The 19611-nt window shown below is 42.5% G+C and overlaps 1 protein-coding gene across 1 annotated transcript; it reads right to left on the bottom strand.

Moving 5' to 3' along the window:
* Positions 1–791: 791 nt before the first annotated feature.
* Positions 792–19391, bottom strand: LOC145397044 (glutamate receptor ionotropic, kainate 4-like). Its single transcript, XM_080270259.1, has 7 exons — positions 19369–19391; positions 18372–18530; positions 4597–4660; positions 4004–4328; positions 2569–2786; positions 1848–2028; positions 792–952 (listed from the first exon to the last, which is right to left on the bottom strand). Exons 1-7 carry the CDS (start codon positions 19389–19391, stop codon positions 792–794), a joined length of 1131 nt encoding a protein of 376 aa, XP_080126385.1.
* Positions 19392–19611: the final 220 nt, after the last annotated feature.

Genomic DNA, 19611 nt, shown 5'->3' with positions numbered 1-19611 from the left:
GTGAAACCCCAAACGCCGGTGGATAACCGATTCGACTCTGCCACTCCAACAGTCTCACATCCTTCATCACGGACACATTACCGGAGGTGTGAGTAGATGAGCTCGAAGCAGAACACGTGAAAACTAATTGCCAGGCCAGCCACGTAAACCACCAGTGTTCCCTGCAATGTGAGAGAATATACTTTTAGGAAACTGCATCTTATTTAGTACAAGTAATACCGGTTCACTTAATATATATGGAGAGAGAGAGAGAGAGAGAGAGAGAGAGAGAGACATGGATGGATGGATAGGTGGATGGATGGATAGGTGGATGGATAGATGGATGGCACGACAGATAGATAGACAGATTGATGGATGAGTAGAAAGTATGGTTCACGAAAGCACAGTGAGGAAGTTACCCATATATTGGAGAGGCTGAGTGAGGATCTGACGGCCATGGTTGTGGGTGGGTTGAGGCAGGTGGTCATGTTGGGGGTGTAGCTGTTGATCCAGTGGTCGTACATACCTGCTTCTCTCACTGTTATGATCCTGGAAACACGTGATTATGAATATGTTACCATAAACTTTTCACCTTAACCTGGTCCAGATTTTCGACCTTTTGTAGCTTTGTTCACGTAACAGCTCCTTCATGACCAGCAAAACTCAAGTGATGAGCAGCTATTACAATTCCGTATTCATATTGCAGAGATGTCAATATTAGGCCAAGTTAAGGTAAAAACAGAATAGCAAAGTGACAACTTATTCATCCAAATAAACTTTTTGAATATTAATTTTGATAAAGCCGAATGATCTTAATCACCTCCGGAGTAACTCACCAGATCATACAGATAAAACTGATGTATGATAGCTGACCTGCGGCTGACAGCGTTAATGAGTGGGCTGTCTTTGGGCCCCGTCATGGCTGCCATCGAGGTTAGGAACTCTTGACGTGCCAGATAGAAGTTACACTTTCCTGTTGACACCAAATGAATGGTTAAATGTAGGCAAAATTTGTGCCATGAATATGCTATATGAACTTCCCGATATATCTGTCAGCGGTCTTACGATATATGAAGTAAAATTCGCATAAAATACAGGATGATAAAAAAAATGTAATTATAGTCAACAAAACAAAAGCCGGACTGACGCTGAAACTACCAAACATTGTCTCGGAATAATGCTGTCTACAGTTCTTTTATTATGGCGTCCATTTTCTTAATCGTAAATATCAAAGGATCACAAGTATATTCCCAGGTCAAGGTCAACCTAAAATTGTCTGGCGTCTCCCAAAATATAATTAAAAAAAGAAAATGCAATGGTTTTATTCTACGACAAGTGGGTTAAGATGAACTTTTTTGTCCTTTGTTCTTGATACTGCTGAGCCACGTTTTTGCAACTTAAGCATGTCCCTAGTTCATCACCTGTTATAGATATGTCAGTGTAAGGGCAAATTCATGATGCACACACACACACACACCCACACACACACACACACACACACACACACACACACACACACACACACACACACACACACACACTCGCTGGTGCAGTGGTAACGCTCTCACCTTGCATATGCTAAGACGGGGGTTCGCGCCTTGCTCGGGATGCGAAAAAGTTTCACTGACAAAGCGGGTGGTCACTGTCCTCCTTGAGCAAGAGGATGGGTGTGTGCGTGTGTGAAGGTCAAGGCTTTGCCCTTAGATCGGACTATATGAGCTTTCAGCTCTCTTCCGGGAGGGTAAAATGCCGATGATCACAAAACCATCACGTGATCCTGACCGACCCGGTGAATTACACACACACTGACACATACAATCTCTCTCTCTCTCTCTCTCTCTCTCTCTCTCTCTCTCTCTCTAACCCACCTGTCACTGAAAAGTCCTGTGCCATCATCATCTTGGTCAACTCCCCCACGTTTATTAGGGTGTGGTCCCCCCTCCTCACTTTGACATCCAGGTTCTTCGTCAGCTCAGAGGCGTCGAACGTTTGAAATCTACCTTCCTTCTGCAGATTACTTATGTTGCGGAAAACGCCACTCTCAGCCGTCTGAAAGTAGCACAATCGCTGTATTAAAGGCTGTACTTTTAGAGCCTTCCTATACTAGGCTATAACTGCACATATTTTAACGTAAAGTGCTCGATCATGTATTAATTTCGTGGAAAGCACCAATCTTAACCTTCCGGAAGTAACGAAATGAATGTCTTAGAGTGTGATTTATATAGTATTTCTGCAGTTACCCCAGAACTAGACATATTGTGACATATTTTCCTCGACACTGTATGTTTATATTAAAACTGGAAGAATAACTCGTATAATCTGTTCGCGTTGTTGGCATATGGCCTCTCATTCTCCCCAACAGTAAGTCTGGTATTGAAAAACGGCTTCCTCAAATTATGAACTACAGATACAGAGCATGTTTAACTTCCTGTGTTTATCTTGGCCTGCATGATCAGACAATTTGCCTCAGAATATGTCCTAGTCTTGCCTTAGTCGCAGAAGGTCCGTTGACTGAGAGAGCCAAGATATACATCAATGCCCAATGACTTTATGTGCTACTACTCTACCCTTAATGTGGTAAATACTAACCTGAATAGTGTAAGCCTGCCTAGTTCCCTTCTGGACTAAAAATGTAATAGGATTATCGACCACATCCCTGAGAGACTGTATGGGCATTGGGATGTATCTGACGGCCAGGAGGGACACCAGGTTGCCTGTATAGCTACGTGTCAGCACCACAGTTGTCAGCATCCACACACCCAACACCACACGCTCCCATACCCACCATGTCCTGACAGGGCTGACATCTGAAAGAAGCATATGTGTTTATTCCAAATTAAGGCATAACTTAGTTATTACTTCATTCTGATAGTTCTCTTATGTGGTATTGTGTTAATTACTGTTTTTGTAATCATATATATTAGAATTATTTTTTGCCGCATATATGCATTAATTTTTTTTTTTTTTTTTTTTTTTTTTTTTGCTCGCACATTCCCATTGTACATAACGACAACATTCCTTAGAGTGTTGGGGCTTGTCATGAATGGTAAATAAAGAACCTAATAATAATTGGTAATTTCTGTATGTATATTCATTGTGATGTAGTTCAACCGTTAACCATCGGCATCAGACAAACCAACGTGATATGTCATTATTATTTACGCTAATTATATCATCGAAAGTGGAATTGGAATTTATTTCTTATGGATGTTTTACTACAAATTTTATCACAAGTTTTGTCTCGCTACACTGCTGAGTGGTAACCATTAATCAAGGCTGGCTTGCAACTCATCAAGGAACTTTGCAGCAGAATGAGCAGCTTCTTTGTAATTTTGATTTCAGGACTCCATACAGAGTGAATAACAGCTACCAATAGTACCTACGAAGCCATCTCGAGAGTGTTTTTCATGAGCGGTTTCTCTCACTCTCAGTAGTGGAATTTGGTGGTAGAAATAGTTTTTATTTCTTCAATAATAATTCGCTACTGCATATATATATATGTGAAAATGATTAGAGGTATTCATAATCTCTATTATTATCCCTGCCACCACGTGACACCAAAACAAAACAAAATGCTGGAAATACGACGTTATCATTGACACAGAAGTGGAAATTCCTGATGCAACAGTGCAGGTAATGAGATATTGTTGTTAAGACTGTTGGAAGGGACCGAGAGAATGCATCGAGATGCCTTTATCAACAGTTCAGTATAACTGTACGGCCACATATGGTGGTAGGATAATGGCCCGTATTCTCGTCGGGATAGGAAGCTCCCAAACAGCTTTTCCTTAGCGATTTATTTTTGGATATGGTTTGTTACAATCGTTTTTTACGTTATTAGTGCAGTGTATGGCGATATTAGAAAAATTTACAACAACACAGAAGAGGACGGCAAAGAGAAATAAGCAAAATAAATCGCCAAGGGAGAGGTGTTAGGGAACTTCCTTAGCCAACGAGAATACGGACCTATATCCTAAAACTGACGATTTCCACCATAACAAATAGGACAAGGTGGAGGTATTACCTTGTTGTAACAGCACTCGAACGCAACTGGATGCCTTCACCATTAGACCTGTACAATGACAAGCTTGGGTTTGTAGACAGGAGGGAAATATTGTCATTACTGCAAGGACCCCCAACAAAGCCGTCAGAAGCGCTGCCCAAACACGAGGACCCAGGGGTAGTAGGAAACTCCAGGGGTTCACCTCAGGCTTGCCACGACCCACGATCATCCTGTTGTACATGACGTCGACGGGGAAGGTGAAGTCTACTACTCTGGCTCTTGCTGCAGTGATGTCAAAGAGGCCAAGGCTGATGTCCACTTCCTGAAATGAAGAGTTAATGACTATCTGAAATGCAATACTGACAGGTACTTCAAAATCACACCTATCTTCCTGTCTACGTTTTATAAAATCAGTCTCTGATGACTTTTTATCCGTTTTGTGACTGGTCGTTTAATCTATCTATCTATCCGTCTTTCAGCCTGTGTATGCATCTCTAATACCAGTTTACTCAAGCTGATCTTCAATGAACTGATTAAATGGCAAAATGTAAGGGAAATAAAGTGATTTAATCCAAATCCAATACATAATGATGCAAGGCCATAAATGGACCTACTTCCCGCATTGACATTCCGATCATGCCGGTCCAGGACCCGTCAGGCTGTTCCACTCCCCACGCTCTGTCAACGGGAGTCACATAGTGGTATCTGCAAAGTTAATGACAGGAAACGAATGCAACAACACTTCCACATTAATATCACACATATATATATATATATATATATATATATATATATATATATATATATATATATATATATATATATATATATATATATATATATATATATATATATATATATATATACCTGTATAAGAGTAGACTGTAGCACCAGTCGAGGAGGGCAGTACTCCCAAGGTGAATGGAAAGCTGATGATATGGAGAGCTGGAATTCCCATTTCATCAGGCATCGGGACTAGGTGTCGACCATCCCCCTTTGCTGAACTTTTTCAGTGTCTCAGTAACACAAAGAGTAGACCAGCATGCTCTCCAATACAAATTTCTGTAACTATCAACACCAAACTACATGCACAGTACACACTGCGCTTCCTTTTCCAAAATTAAAAATAGTCGTGGCAGCACAGCACGTGGCTTCGGAGTCCCCGGGAGGGGACCATAAATGCCCCCACCTTCCACCCCTCTCCCGGAGACAACTCGAGCTGCCTGGAACCACTGTCTGACTCTCTTCTTCTTCATTTCTGCAACATTCGCGGCCTTTGCTCTAACTTTCGCTCTGTTGAGCACCACCTCTCCTTCTCTAAACCTCACCTTCTCTTCCTAACTGAGACACAGCTGTCTGAGACAACTGACAGCAGACTCTTTTCTGTATCCTCCTACTTTCTCTATAGTCATTTCGAAGCCAAAGGTGGCTGTTGTGTATATATACGCAACGACTTATCTTGCTCTCGTGTTCCTGAACTTGATTCTTCTGAATTCTTTACACTCTGGCTTCGGCTTTCCTGTCATTCTCTGACTAAATATATCCACGCTGTTTACTTATCTCCTAATTCTACTGAGTATCAAAAATTCTTTGATTATCTTACCTCTATGATGGAACATATTCTATCCATTTCTCCTTTCTCTGAAATTTCCATTCTTGAAGATTTCAATGTTGACCACTACCTTTGGCTCTCCTCTCCTTTCACTGATCCACCTTGTGAACAAGCCTACACCTTTTCCATCCTTAATGACCTAGAGCAGCTTGTACAGCACCCTACCCGTATCCCTGACCGCCTTGAAGAGAGCTCAAATATACTTGACCTCTTCCTTACAACTAATCCTTCTGCTTACACTGTTAATCTTTTCTCCCCGTAGGACTCATCCGATCACAACCTTATCACCTTAACCTGTCCTATCGCTCCAGTACGGCCTGTGGACGCTCCAAAGAAACGTCGTCGGTGGCACTTTGGAGATGCGGATTGGGAGACCTCAGGCAGTACTACTTTGATTTTCCCTGGAATGATTATTGCTTCCATGGCTGGGAGCCATCTGAGTGTGTCTTGCGCATTACAGAGGTTATTCTCTCGTGCATGGAAGCATACATCCTCTGACTAATGCAAGAATGCCTTGGTTATATCATGGTTGTTCTAATGCTGACTGCAACAAGGAGAGGACCTATAAAAGGTACCGGAGCCAATCCATTCCTGAATCAGATCATTTATACATTTCTGCCTGGAATCATGTTAAGGCTGTTCTTCGCTCTGCTAAAAATAATTTCACCCTACTAAATGCTCTCAACTCTCCAACTCGAATTCTTCCCGCTCCTTCTGGCACCTTGCCAAAAACCTTTCTAACAACTTTACCTCATCATCCTTCCCTCCTCTTTTCTACTCTGATGACTTTGTAGCTATTTCTTCTACTGATAAAGCAGATCTCTTCACTCAGACTTTCTCCTCCAATTCCACCTTAGATGATTCCGGTGCTGTTCCTCCATCACTTCCCCCCTCTGAATTCGTCTTGGCTGACATTAACCCGCCCCGTCCCGACGACGTATGGGTACGTCACCACGATTTGCATTTGCCAGTCCCGGCGACGTACCAGTACGTCGTGCAATTGCAAGGTACCTAATTTGCACAATTTTCAATTTTCGCACGTGATTTTTCGTATGTATACACGGGACACCTTCCTCTATTCCGGAACAAGATACCAAGCAGGGACAATGCCTTACACTGCATAACCTCCCCCTCCCCCCCTCACGCCATTGTCTTGGCAAAGGACCTGTTACCAGTGACCTGGCTAGTAAAGTTATTCAGGGCCAGAGTGATTCCCCAATCGATGACAATGTGGAGGACAATGTTTACATAGCATTAGAAGAAGAAACAGCCAGAAATAATGATCAGGTAGTGTGGCAAAAATAGGTCAGGTATGGTGATTAGTTAGTGAGTGAAACAATGCTTATAATGCCTTTATTACTGCTTGAAAACCAATATACTGTCATACTACATATACATTCGTACCAAGTAAATAAATAAATACCGTTTATGAGTGGATAAAATAGTTACCCTCCCATAGAACTCGTTTTCTTTGGTGCCAGCATGTTAGAAAACCCACTCAGGTAAGGAGGAACTCCTACCTGGATTGGGCACTTTAAACCTCAGGTGAGCGATTTCTCTATGAATTTTCGATGTTTCTCACCAAAAGGTTTTAGCCAAAAAAAAAAAAAAATCGAAAATACATCGGGACTGGGGGATGTCGGAGGTGCGGAAAACCTCGGGACGTGACGGGTTAAAATTTCTTCAGCTGATGTATTTTCTACCATCACAGGACTCACTACTAATAAGGCATATGGGCCTGATGGAGTCCCTCCTGTTGTTCTCAAGAACTGTGCCTCTGTGCATACACGCTACCTAGGCAAACTCTTTGACCTTTGTCTATCAACTTGTACCTTTCCTTCTTGCTGGAAGTTTGCTCTCATTCAACCAGTCCCAAAGAAGGGTGACCACTCCCAACCCTCTAACTAACGTCCAATTGCTTTAACATCCTGTATCTCAAAAATTTTTGAGTCAATTCTTAATAGAAAAATTTTAGAGCATCTTTCCTATCACAACCTTTTTTCTGATCATCAGTATGGGTTCCGTCAGGGACGCTTCACTGACTATCTTCTCATCTACCTTTCAGGACTTTGGCAAAAGCTTTGTCATTGCACTTGACATCTCAAAGGCTTTCAATCGAGTCTGTAATAAATATTTCATTTCCAAACTGCCCTCACACGGTTTCTATCCTTCTGTCTGTGTCTTCATCGATAGCTTCCTTTCTGGTCGTTCTATAGTTGCTGGTGTAGACGGCCATGATCCTTCAACTAGATCTATTAACAGTGGTGCTCCTCAGGGCTCTGTCCTATCACCAACTCTCTTCCTTTCATACATCAATAACCTTCTAATCTGTACATCTAACCCTATCCACTAATATGCTGATGACTCCACCCTTCACCTTTCCATTTGGTTCCCGCAACGTCCATCTCAGCAGTTACTTCAACAAACAAGGGATTAGGCTATGGCACACCTAATGTCTGACTTGGCTCATATCTCTGACTGGGGTAAAAATAATCTGGTTGTTTTAAATGTATCAAAGACTCAGTTTTTACACCTATCAACCCAACAAAATCTTCCACAGATACACCCACGAATGTTTAATAATATTCAGCTTAATCCTGCATCATCCTTGAACATGCTTGGGGTTTCATTTACTCTGGACTTATCTTGGAAAGATCATATTACATTTCTTTTAAAACTGCTTCCAAGAGATTAGGTGTGCTAAGCCGACTCCGTTCCTTCTTTACCCCTGCACAATTGTTGACTCTGTACAAGGGTTTTATCCGCCCCTGTGTTGAGTACAACTCTCATGTGTGGGAAGGCTCCCCACATAAAGCTCTTCTCAATAGGGTGGAGTCAAAGGCTTTTCGTCTCATTAATTCTCCTCCTCTTACTGAATCCATTCAACCTCTGTCTCTTTGCTGCACTGTTGCATCTATATCGCTTTTCTATCGCTACTTCAATGGTCACTGCTCCTCTGAACTGTCTGCATGCATTCCTCCACCTCTACGACGGGCGCGTAGCACCTGTTTAGCAGCAAACTCTTATCCCTTTTCTGTCCAACTCACTAATGCAAGAGTTAACCGTTATTCCCAGCCCTTCATTTACGCAACAGGTCAACTCTGGAACTGTCTCCCTCTATATGTATTTCCTGCTTCCTTTTGTCTCCAGTCTTTCAAACGCAGTGTGTCTAGGCATCTCAAAATGATTGGATCTTAATTTTGGCTCTTTCTTGTATTTTGTTTTGCTCTTGGAAGGAACAATTTTGCTGGCTCACGGCCTTTGGTTCCTTCTTCCTCACATAAAATATATATATATATATATAGATGATAGATAGATAGATAGATAGATATAGAAATAAACATCTATCTATCTATATAGATAGATAGATAGATAGATAGATAGATGATACATAGGTAACAATAATGAGAGTAGAAGCGCGTATGCATGCATGAGTGTGTGTGTGTGTGTGTGTGTGTGTGTGTGTGTGTGTGTGTGTGTGTTTAATGCAAGAAAGAAGGAACGAAAGGCCAGGAGCCTGCAATCCTTTAGTTCCAAGAAAAAAACAGAAACAATACATAACAGAGCCAAATTCAAGATCTGTTCATCTCGAGATGCCTGGACACACTGCGTTTGAAAGACTGGAGATCATTGGAAGTAGGAAATACAGACAGAGGGAGACAGTTCCTGAGTTGACCTGTTGCATAGATGATGGGCTGAGAGTAACGGTTAACTCTTGCATTAGAGAGATGAACAGAATGGAGATGAGAATTTGTTGCTAGACGGGTGCTATGCACTCGTCATAAAGGTGGAGGGATGCAAGCAGACAATTCAGAGGAGCAGTGACTATCAAAGTAGCGATAGAAAAGAGATAAAGATGCTACAGTGGGGCAAAGAGACAGAGGTTGCAGGGAGCCAGTAAGAGGAGGAGAGTTAATGAGACGAAAAGCCTTTTACTTCACCATCTTGAGAAGAGCCGTATGTGGGGAGCCTCCCCACACATGAGAGGTGTACTCTACAGAGGGGCGAATAAAACTCGTGTATAAAGTCAACAACTGTACAAGGGTAAATAAGATATGGAGTCGGCTTAGAACACCCAATCTCTTGGAAAGAGATTTTACAAGAGCTGCAATATGATCTTTTCAAGATAAGTCCTGAGTGAATGAAACCCCAAGCATGTTCAAGGATGATGCCAGATTGAGCTGGATTTTATTAAAAATTAGCGGGTACTCCTATGGAAGATTGTGTCGGGTTCATAGGTGTAAAAACTGAGTTTTTGATGCAATAAGAACAAGATTATTTTTACCCCTGTCAGAGATACGAGCCAAGTCAGGCATTACGTAAGCTATAGCCTCATCACTTGTTTGTTGAAATAACTGCTGAGATGGACGTTACATGAAGCGAATGTAAAGGTGAAGGGTGGAATTATCGGCATACGAATGAATAGGGTTAGATGTACAGCATAGAAGGTAGGTCATTGATGAATAAAAGGAAGAGAGATGGTGATAGGACAGAGCCCTGAGGAACACCACTGTTGATAGATCTAGCAGAAGAGCGATGGCCGTCTACAACAGCGGCTATTGAACGACCAGAAAGGACGCAATAGACGAAGGCACAGATAGAAGGATAGAAACCATAAGAGAGCAGTTTGGAAATTAAAGATTTATGCTAGAATCGATCAAAATCCTTTGAGATGTCAAGCGCAACGGCAAAGCTTTCGCTTAAGTCCCGAAAGGATGATGACCAGGAATCTGAAAGGTAGGTGAGAAGATCGCCAGTGAAGCGTCCCTAACGGAACCCACACTGACGATCAGAATGAAAGTTGTGACAGAAAAGATGCTTTGAAATTTTTCTGTTAAGAATTGACTCAAAAACTTTTGAGATACAGGATGTTAAAGCAATTGGATGATAGTTAGAGGGTTGGTAATGGTTACCCTTCTTTGAGACTGGCTGAATGAGAGCAAACTTCCAGCAAGAAGGAAAAGTACAAGTTGAAAGACAAACGTGAAAGAGTTTATCAAGGCAGGGTGTAAGCTCAGAAGCACAGATCTTGAGGACAACAGGAGTGACTCCATCAGGCCCATATACCTTATTAGTGTTAAGACCAGTGATGGCAGAAAATGCTTCAGCTGAAGAAATGTCAGCCATGAGGAAGTCAGAGGGAGAAGTGATGGATGAACAGCACGGAATCGTCTAAGGTGGAATTGGAGGAGAAAGTCTGAGTGAAGAGACCTGCTTTATCAGTAGAAGAAATAACTACAAAGCCATCATAGTAGAAAAGAGGAGGGAAGGATGATGAGGTGAAGTTGTTAGAAAGGTTTTTGGCAAGGTATCAGAAAGAGCGGGAAGAATTCGAGTTCGAGAGTTGAGAGCATTTAGTACTGTATGGATGAAATCATTTTTAGCAGAACGAAGAACAAACTTAGCATGATTCTGGGCAGAAACATAAACAAGATGTGATTAAAGGGTGGGTTGGCTCTTGTACCTTCAATAGGCCTTCTCCTTGTTGCTGACAACATTAGAACAAGCGTGATTAACCTAAGGCGTTCCTGCATTAGTCAAAGGATATGAGGAAGGAATTTATGCTTCCATGCCCAAAAGAATGACCTCTGTAATGCACAAACCACACTCAGATGGCTCCCAGCCATGATAGCAATAATCATTCCAGAGAGGATAAAAGAAGTACTGCCTGAGGCCTTCCCAATCCGCAACTCGAAAATGCCACAGTCGACATTTCTTTGGGGGGTCCACAGGCTGCACCAGAACAATAGCATAGATCAATGTAATAAGGTTGTGATCGGAGGAGCCCAACAGAGAGGAAAGATTAAAAGCGTAAGCAGAAGGATTAGTTGTAAGAAAGATGTCAAATATGTTGGAGCTCTCTAAAAGGAGGTCAGGGATACGGGTAGGGTGCTGTACAAGCTGCTCTAGATCATTAAGGACAGAAAAGATGTAGGCTTGTTCACCAGGTGGATCAATGAAAGGAGATGAGAGCCAAAGGTGGTGGTGACTACTGAAATTTCCTAGAACGGAGATTTCAGAGAAAGGAGACGTAGATAGAATGTGTTCCATTGTAGAAATAAGACAGTCAAAGAATTTTTCAGTCAGTACTCAGTAGAATTAGGAGATAGGTAAACAGTGCAGATATAATTAGTCAGAGAATGACAGGAAAGGCGAAGCTAAAGAGTAAAGAATTCAGAAGAATCTATCTATCCGTCTATTGCCAGACGCCTCAATCCCGTCCGGGGTGGCCACAAACAAATCGCCTCCACGTCGCCCTGTCCCCCGCCAATTCACTGCCCCGTTCCCAACTCACACACCCCTCTCTCATACACCTCTCCACCCTATCCCATATCTCATCTTCGGCCTCCCCCTCCTTCTTCCCACCTCCACCTCACTCACATAAACTCTCTTCATCAGTCTTTCACCCTCCATCCTCTTCAAATGGCCAAACCACCTCAGTGTATTCCTCCTAACCCTTCCTGTCACATCCACATCCACACCACAACGTTCCTTTATATCCTCATTTGTCAGCCTGTCTTTCCATGTGACTCCACAGGCTCCTCTTAAATAACTCATTTCCACTGCTCTCACTCTTGACTTATTTCCTTCCAGCAACGTCCAAGCTTCACTTCCATACGTTAGAGTTGGTATCACAATACTGTCAAGTAGTAACTTTTTCACTTCCATGCTCACTTCCCTGCTTCTTAGCACTGCTTTCAAGGAACCAGCAACCCTTCTTCCCTGCTGTACCCTTTCAAGCACTTAACCCTCCAAATCTCCATCCTTACTCATCACACTACCCAAGTACTTAAACATACTCACATTTTCCAATTCCTCACCATCCAACCTCGCTGTACATTCACTGACTTCACCTCTCTCAAAGACCATCATTTTACTCTTCCCTACATTCACCTTTAGATTCCGTTTCTTACACTCTCTCCCAAACTCATCCACCAAGCCTTGCAGCTCTCCTTCGTCCTCACTCAACAACACAGTATCATCTGCAAACAACAGTACAGGGAGTTTCCAAACACTACCCTCTCTCACCAGGGCCACTCCAACATCCACTACCCTACCTTGTACCTCTTTTATTACCTCATCCATGTACAGATTGAAAACCATGGAGACATGACACATCCCTTTTTCAACCCAGCCTTCAAGGAAAAAAATTCACTCAGTTAAGCATCCATACGCACTGCAGCCTTTCACTCAGTTTAGCATCCATACGCACTGCAGCCTTAGCACCATCATACATACTCTTCACAGCATTCAACAACTTCCCATCTACTCCATATATTCTTAATACTTTCCACAGTCCTTGCCTATCCACCCTGTCATATGCTTTCTCCAAATCCATGAAAGCCGCATACAACTTCTTTCCCTTCTCTAGAAACTTTTCCACTAAAGATCTAAGGATGAATATCTGATCTACACAACCTCTTCCCTTCCTAAAGCCTCCCTGCTCTTCTCCAACTAATTCCCCTGTTCTTTCTTTAACTCTGTCAATAAGTATCCTACCATACACTTTGTTATTATACTAAGAAGACAAATGCCCCTATGATTACCTCACAATTCTTTTTCCCCTTTTCCTTTGTACAAAGGAATAATTATACCTGACTTCCAATCTTCCGGGACTCTACCTTCCTCCCAGGTCAATCTGCACATTTTCCACATCCATTATACTATTATCTCTCCCCCATACTTCAGCATTTCACCACACACTCCATCAATTCCTGGGGCTTTCCCCAATTTAACTTTCTTCATTGCTTCCACAACTTCTATCCTATTGTCTTCTCACTTCCCTCCTTCTCCCAGCCATTCCCCAGCCACTAATACTCGCATTACTTCCATCCTCTATGTTCAACAATTCCTTAAAGTGTTCTCTCCATCTGCTCGCTTTTTCTCCCTTCTTCACTAGTAATCTACCATTTTTATCTTTCACTCCCCTGATAACTTTACTTCAACCCTGTCTTACTCTTTTCACCTCTTCCCAGAACATTTTCGTACAGTCCTTCCACTTTACACTCAAGTTCCTTCCAAATTCCTCATCCTCTTCCTTCTTACTCTCTCTCACTAAGCTTTTCACCTCTCTCTTTCTTTCTACATATAACTCTCTCTTCTGCCTCTCAATTTCTTCCACGCCCCTATTTCTCATCCATTCATTGTATGGTTTCTTCTTTTGTGCCACAGCCTGTCTCACCTCTTCATTCCACCACTCTGTTTCTTGCTCACCCCTCCATCTTCTCTTCATCCCACCCACCACATCACATGCTGCACATATTTCTTCCGTGAATATCCTGCACACACCTTCCACGTCCCCCATCTGTTCCAATTCATATTTGCCCAATCATTCCTCCACTTCTCTCCTATTCTCTGCCTTTTTCTCATCCTCTTGTAACCTTTCCACTCTCCTTACAAATACTCTTTCTTCCCGTCCTTCCCTTCTTCTATTTCTCCATCTTAATTGGATCTTGATTCTGGCCACCACCAAGTAGTGGTCAGAAAGTCCACTCCCTCAACCTCTATAAGCTCTTGCATCCATTACACATTTTCGCATCCTTTCATCCACACACACACATAATCAATCATTGCCTTCCTTTCATTCAGTTCACCACCCACCCTTCTCATTACTCGCCATGTATACCTGTGGATCATTTTGTGCCTGAAGAGGGTATTGGGTATGACCAACCCCCTCCCAGCACAAATGTCCACTGACGCACTGCCATTCTCATCTATCTCAGCAGGCACACCCCACTCACCAATTATTCCATCCACCTTCACATTCCCTACTTTACCATTCATATCACCGATCAAAAACACTCTCTCATTCCTTCCAAACTTTTCCATGCACACTTCCACATTTGTCCTCCACTCTTCTCTCACTCTGCTTGCCCAACCATACTCCCATTCTCTTACACTCTCACCTCTCCATTTAGTTTCAGTTATTCCGCATACATCAACTTTCCCACCCTCAAGCACCTGGACAATCTCTCTTTCACCTCATCATTCGCTCCCCTTACATTCCATGTTCTGATTACCACGTCCTTTCTCCAGTCCTTGGTCGTCATCTTTTTGTCAGTCCTTGTCCGAGGCTTATTGTTTGTCTTTTTAGTTAGTTGTTTTCCGGGGAGGGGCACTAACCCTCCGCCAACCCTTTTAGTCACCTTTTATGAGAAGCAGGGATACTGGGGGAGTGTTCTTGAAAAATCAAGTTCAGGAAAAATGAGAGCAAGATAAATCGTTCCGTACATATACACAACAGCCACTTTGGCTTTAAAATTTGTATAGAGTAAGTAGAAGGAAACAGAAAAGGGTTTGCTGTCAGTTGTCTCAGACAGCTGAGTCTCTGTCAGGTAAAAAAAGAGAGAGGATTAGAGGAGGGAAGGTGGTGTTCGGCAGAGAAAGTTAGAGGAAAGGCCATGAATGCTGAAGAAATGAAGAGGTGAGTTCGATAGTGGTTCCAGCATCTCGCTGAGTCGTCGCCGGGAGAGGGGCGGATGGGGCATTTATGGTCCCCCCCCCCCCCGCGGACTCTGACGGCAGGTTATTGTGTGCCTTTTTTTTTTTTTTTTAAGAAGTGCGGTGTGTACTGTGCATATAGATTGGTGCTGACAGATAGAGAAACTTGTATTGGAGATCATGGTGGCCTACTCTGTGTGTGTGTGTGTGTGTGTGTGTGTGTGTGTGTATGTGAGAGAGAGAGAGAGAGAGAGAGAGAGAGACCGAACGCTAATATTAGACAGTAAGGACACTGATTGGCAATTCATTCTGAGTTCGACACCAGTATTCTTACACAATAGCCTCTTATGTGACAGGTAGAGGCCCTCACCATTCATTCATAAAATAAGATCATAGGAGGAGTTAACAGCAAGAAGGTCAATGAATATGATAAATGTGTGCCAAGATACCACATGCTCAACACATGTGACTGGAACTTGTACAACATTGTCTTGATTAAGTTCGCATGCATGTTCGAAGCACCATTGTCATCGACATGTTCATAACGTCGTTTGGAAGGATGTCGGTAGCACTGGCATGGACAAGTCCTGCACTGGAAATGAATTTAGCTGGCTAGATAGTTAAGTGAGTACCACAGATGGTGAACGGGGATTGCCCGAACATCATAAAGTGGGCCAGAGACCAGTTTTATGATCAACAGAACTTTATTAGGCATATTGTGTGGTCTGAGATCTGACAGTCTCCGAATACAAACACAAGATTAAGAAACTAGACATATGGAACGACATCAGTGACACACCATTTGGTGGATCGTGCCGATGACATAAAGAAGATCGATATTTTGATCAGACAGTTCCGGTCCAGTGGAAATAAACAGGTAATCATGGCCGTATTCACAGGACATATATATAGGGGCTCATCGTATGCTTCAAAAACCAGAGCTTCCTGCTGAACAAAACTAGACCACGCACTACGCTGGATGCTGATATTCCGTTTGTGCCCACTCCTACCGCTTCATGATGGGCATACTCAATATTCGCCCAGACATTTTGCTTCATGTCCACAAATGACCACTGAGGCAGCCACAGCAAGCAACAGAATTTCTCCCTATGATATTTGGAAGCAATGCTACAGACATGTGTCTGTGTACCTGCATGTCAGCTTCGAACATGCTGAAGCTTTTGCCACAAAATTAGTCAAGGAACATTCTTATGGACATGTTTGCAGCAAGTTCGGCATCAAGATTCTAAAATGTTGATAAATGTTTGTTTCAATGTTTCGAGCAATTTAGACGGCGTGGGTGTCCAAGCACGAAAATAATGTAAGGAAGCCGAGAAACCGAAGAAACTGATAAAGAATCAAATTGGACGGAGGAAATATGTAAGAAGAAACACTTGCCAAAGGTTTGGCATCACATTTTCAATTTGGTGGTCATGGGAATACTTATTTCAGGGGAGTATCTGAAACTCGTTTACAAAAAAACATTCAAAAATATATGCATATTTCATTAATTCACAGGTTTTAGAATGTCAATATTGATGTTTTTCATTTGATTACCCAAGTTTTTTGATAGTTCAAATTTTGTGGTTTATGTTTAATATCATCAGAGAAATTACCAATATGCCGAGATTCGAACCCGGGACTGTCAGGTGAGAGCCAGGCAGCATACCACTACACCACGACCAGGTAAAAGTTAACTCACGTTGTCACAATCTTGTAACCAACGTCCCTCCGCCGTAAGTGCTTGGGATAGATTAAAAGTATCTACTTGCCCGAGTGCCAGGGGGTTAACTCACCCTCTTCAGGCCCACAGTGGCGGCGGAGGGACGTTGGTTACAAGATTGTGACAACATGAGTTTTACCTGGTCGTGGTGTAATGGTATGCTGCCTGGCTCTCATCTGAGAGTCCCGGGTTCGAATCCTGGCATATTGGTAATTTCTCTGATGATTTTTCCTGTGTAAAAAATACAGGTTCTCTCTTCATTCTGACTTGTCGGAAGTGTTTGGGATAGATTAAAAGCATCTACTTGCCCGAGTGCCAGGGGGTTAACTCACCCTCTTCAGGCCCACAGTGGGGGGCGGAGGGACGTTGGTTACAAGATTGTGACAACGTTAGGTAACTTTTATCTGGTCGTGGTGTAGTGGTATGCTGCCTGGCTCTCACCTTAGAGTCCCGGGTTCGATTCTCGGCATATTGGTAATTTCTCTGATGATTTTTCATGTGTAAAAATTACAGGTTCTCTCTTCATTCTGTTTAATAGTTTCTGAAGACTATTTCACCTCAGCTCCTTTCTGGGATTTACGGGAAGAATGACAATGTTCATGATTATTTTTTTTTTTACTTGATTCCATGTCCACATTTAAATGAAAGAACACACATGTCACCGCAAAATGAAAAAAAACATTTTCAATGTATTTGTTGAATGTGAAGGTTTCTGAAACAGTTCGACCTTTTGATATGATGGTGTTTCATGTGCAACCATCTATAGTATTTACGTATTTTTGGAGAAAACAGATAATGGATTCATGCCATTATTTAACACACACACACACACACACACACACACACACACACACACACACACACACACACACACACACACACGCACGCCATGCTCTGATGTTTCGGCCACGGACGTTTGGGGCATGGACCACCACCCTAGAACGTTTTGGGCATAGGTTAGGGTAGGTTAGGTTAGGTAAGGTTCACAACATTTCACACTTCAAAACATCCTCGGTTGATGGCCAATGGCCCAAACATCCGTGGCCGAAACGTCCTACATTCCTCACAAACAATACACTCACGGCCACACCCACACTCACGCTCATACTCACAATCAAACACACAGCACAGTCACCGTCACACTCACACTCGCTCACACACACTTGATTGCATGTCGGATCTATCTATCTATCTATCTATTGCCAGAAGCCTCAATCCCGTTTGGGGTGGCCACAAACAAATCGCCTCCAAGTCGCCCTGTCCCCCGCCATTTCACTGCCCTGCTCCCAACTCACACACCCCTCTGTCATATACCTCTCCACCCCATCCCTCCATCTCATCCTCGGCCTCCCCCTCCCTCTTCCCCCCTCCACCTCACTCACATACACTCTCTTCGTCAGTCTTTCACCCTCCATCCTCTCCACATGGCCAAACCACCTCAGTGTGTTCCTCATAACGCTTCCTATCACATCCACATCCACACCACAACGCTCCTTTATATCCTCATTCGTCAGCCTGTCTCTCCACGTGACTCCACAGGCTTCTCTTAAATAACTGATTTCCACTGCTCTCACTCTTGACTTGTGTCCTTCCAACAATGTCGGATCTCTTACGTGAAATTCATAGCCTCTGAGACAGTTTCGAGCAGTGTAGCTCTAGGGCTCAAGATAATGACACGCTTCCCCCCAGGCGTGTCAGGGTCGTCGACCACCTTTGTTTTGAACACCGAATTTGAAACATGAGCCACCAGCAGACGCGGACCCTTTGCCAGTCTGAAGGGGAAAACTTAGTTTTATGGTTCTGCTGTGCAAGGAACATTAAGGAAAAGGATCAGTATTTGTAATGTCCAAACAAATGTTGCCAAGTCATTCTCTACCTTTAAAATCTTATCACCAGTTTGATACATGTATTTCAGATATATGGCTATCGTTTACTAGAATTATTAAGTAATTCTGTTTTTAATGTCCTAACATTCCCCTTAGAACCCTTTAGCAATTTCTCACATATATAATCTAAACTATTGACCTCCGGCTGCTCAAACAGTTTCCTCATAATTGGATTAATATTATTATACACAAGAGTTCTTCCCCATTCCATCTTTTCCACTACATTACCTTCAAGTTGATTAAATGCATGTACCAAGACATCTCAAAGGTCTTAAAGAAGAAAAAGTCTGTTAAACTGAAAGAATACGTCTTTAGTGACAAGAGGATGTACAGTATAATGGTTGTTCCTTAATGATTTTAAGTTTATCTGAGTAAACCTCCTTTCCACTTCGTTATAGCACGATCACAAGAATGACGTCTATTTGTATTTTATTCTTGCCATCTCCAGGCAGCTCAAAGCACAGAGCTGGTGAGGAACTGTACCGTCTTTCGTAGGCGCTTGGAGATGATGCCTGTTCTATGAGAGGTAGAACGTTCTTATTTGTGGAGGTACCCAAATTTCTTAGTAAGATTTAATGTTTAGTTGTTTTAGTGTCTTACTTTTACCCTTTATCGTATTGTATTATCGACTTTGTTTTTTATATTGTGGCCTTTTTCACTGTTATCCGCTACACAAGACTCTGGTAGTATTGCCACCAGTTTTTATTTTAAGTTATTGACTCACTCATCCCCATGCGTTTTTATCATGCTTAGGAGATATTTGTTGGGTTCCTCGTAGAAGGGTCAGTTATAGCTTTTTCACTGGCCTCTTTACACCAAAGTGGATCCCCTAACCTGAATAAATATGCCTGAAGGTATAAAAAAAATAAAAAAATAAATAAGGACTTCAGTGTATCGAAAAGGCTATAAGTTTGATACTGGAATCAGTTGAAGTTCGTGTTTTCTCTAATTTAGGTAAACGCCTAGT

The sequence above is a fragment of the Coenobita brevimanus genome, chromosome 40, assembly GCF_032717465.1.
Source record: "Coenobita brevimanus isolate Jiangsu-jjx chromosome 40, ASM3271746v2, whole genome shotgun sequence".
Lineage (NCBI taxonomy): Eukaryota > Metazoa > Arthropoda > Malacostraca > Decapoda > Coenobitidae > Coenobita > Coenobita brevimanus.
The sequence above is the reverse complement of the archived record's forward strand: the minus strand, read 5'-3'. Positions and strand labels throughout refer to the sequence as shown.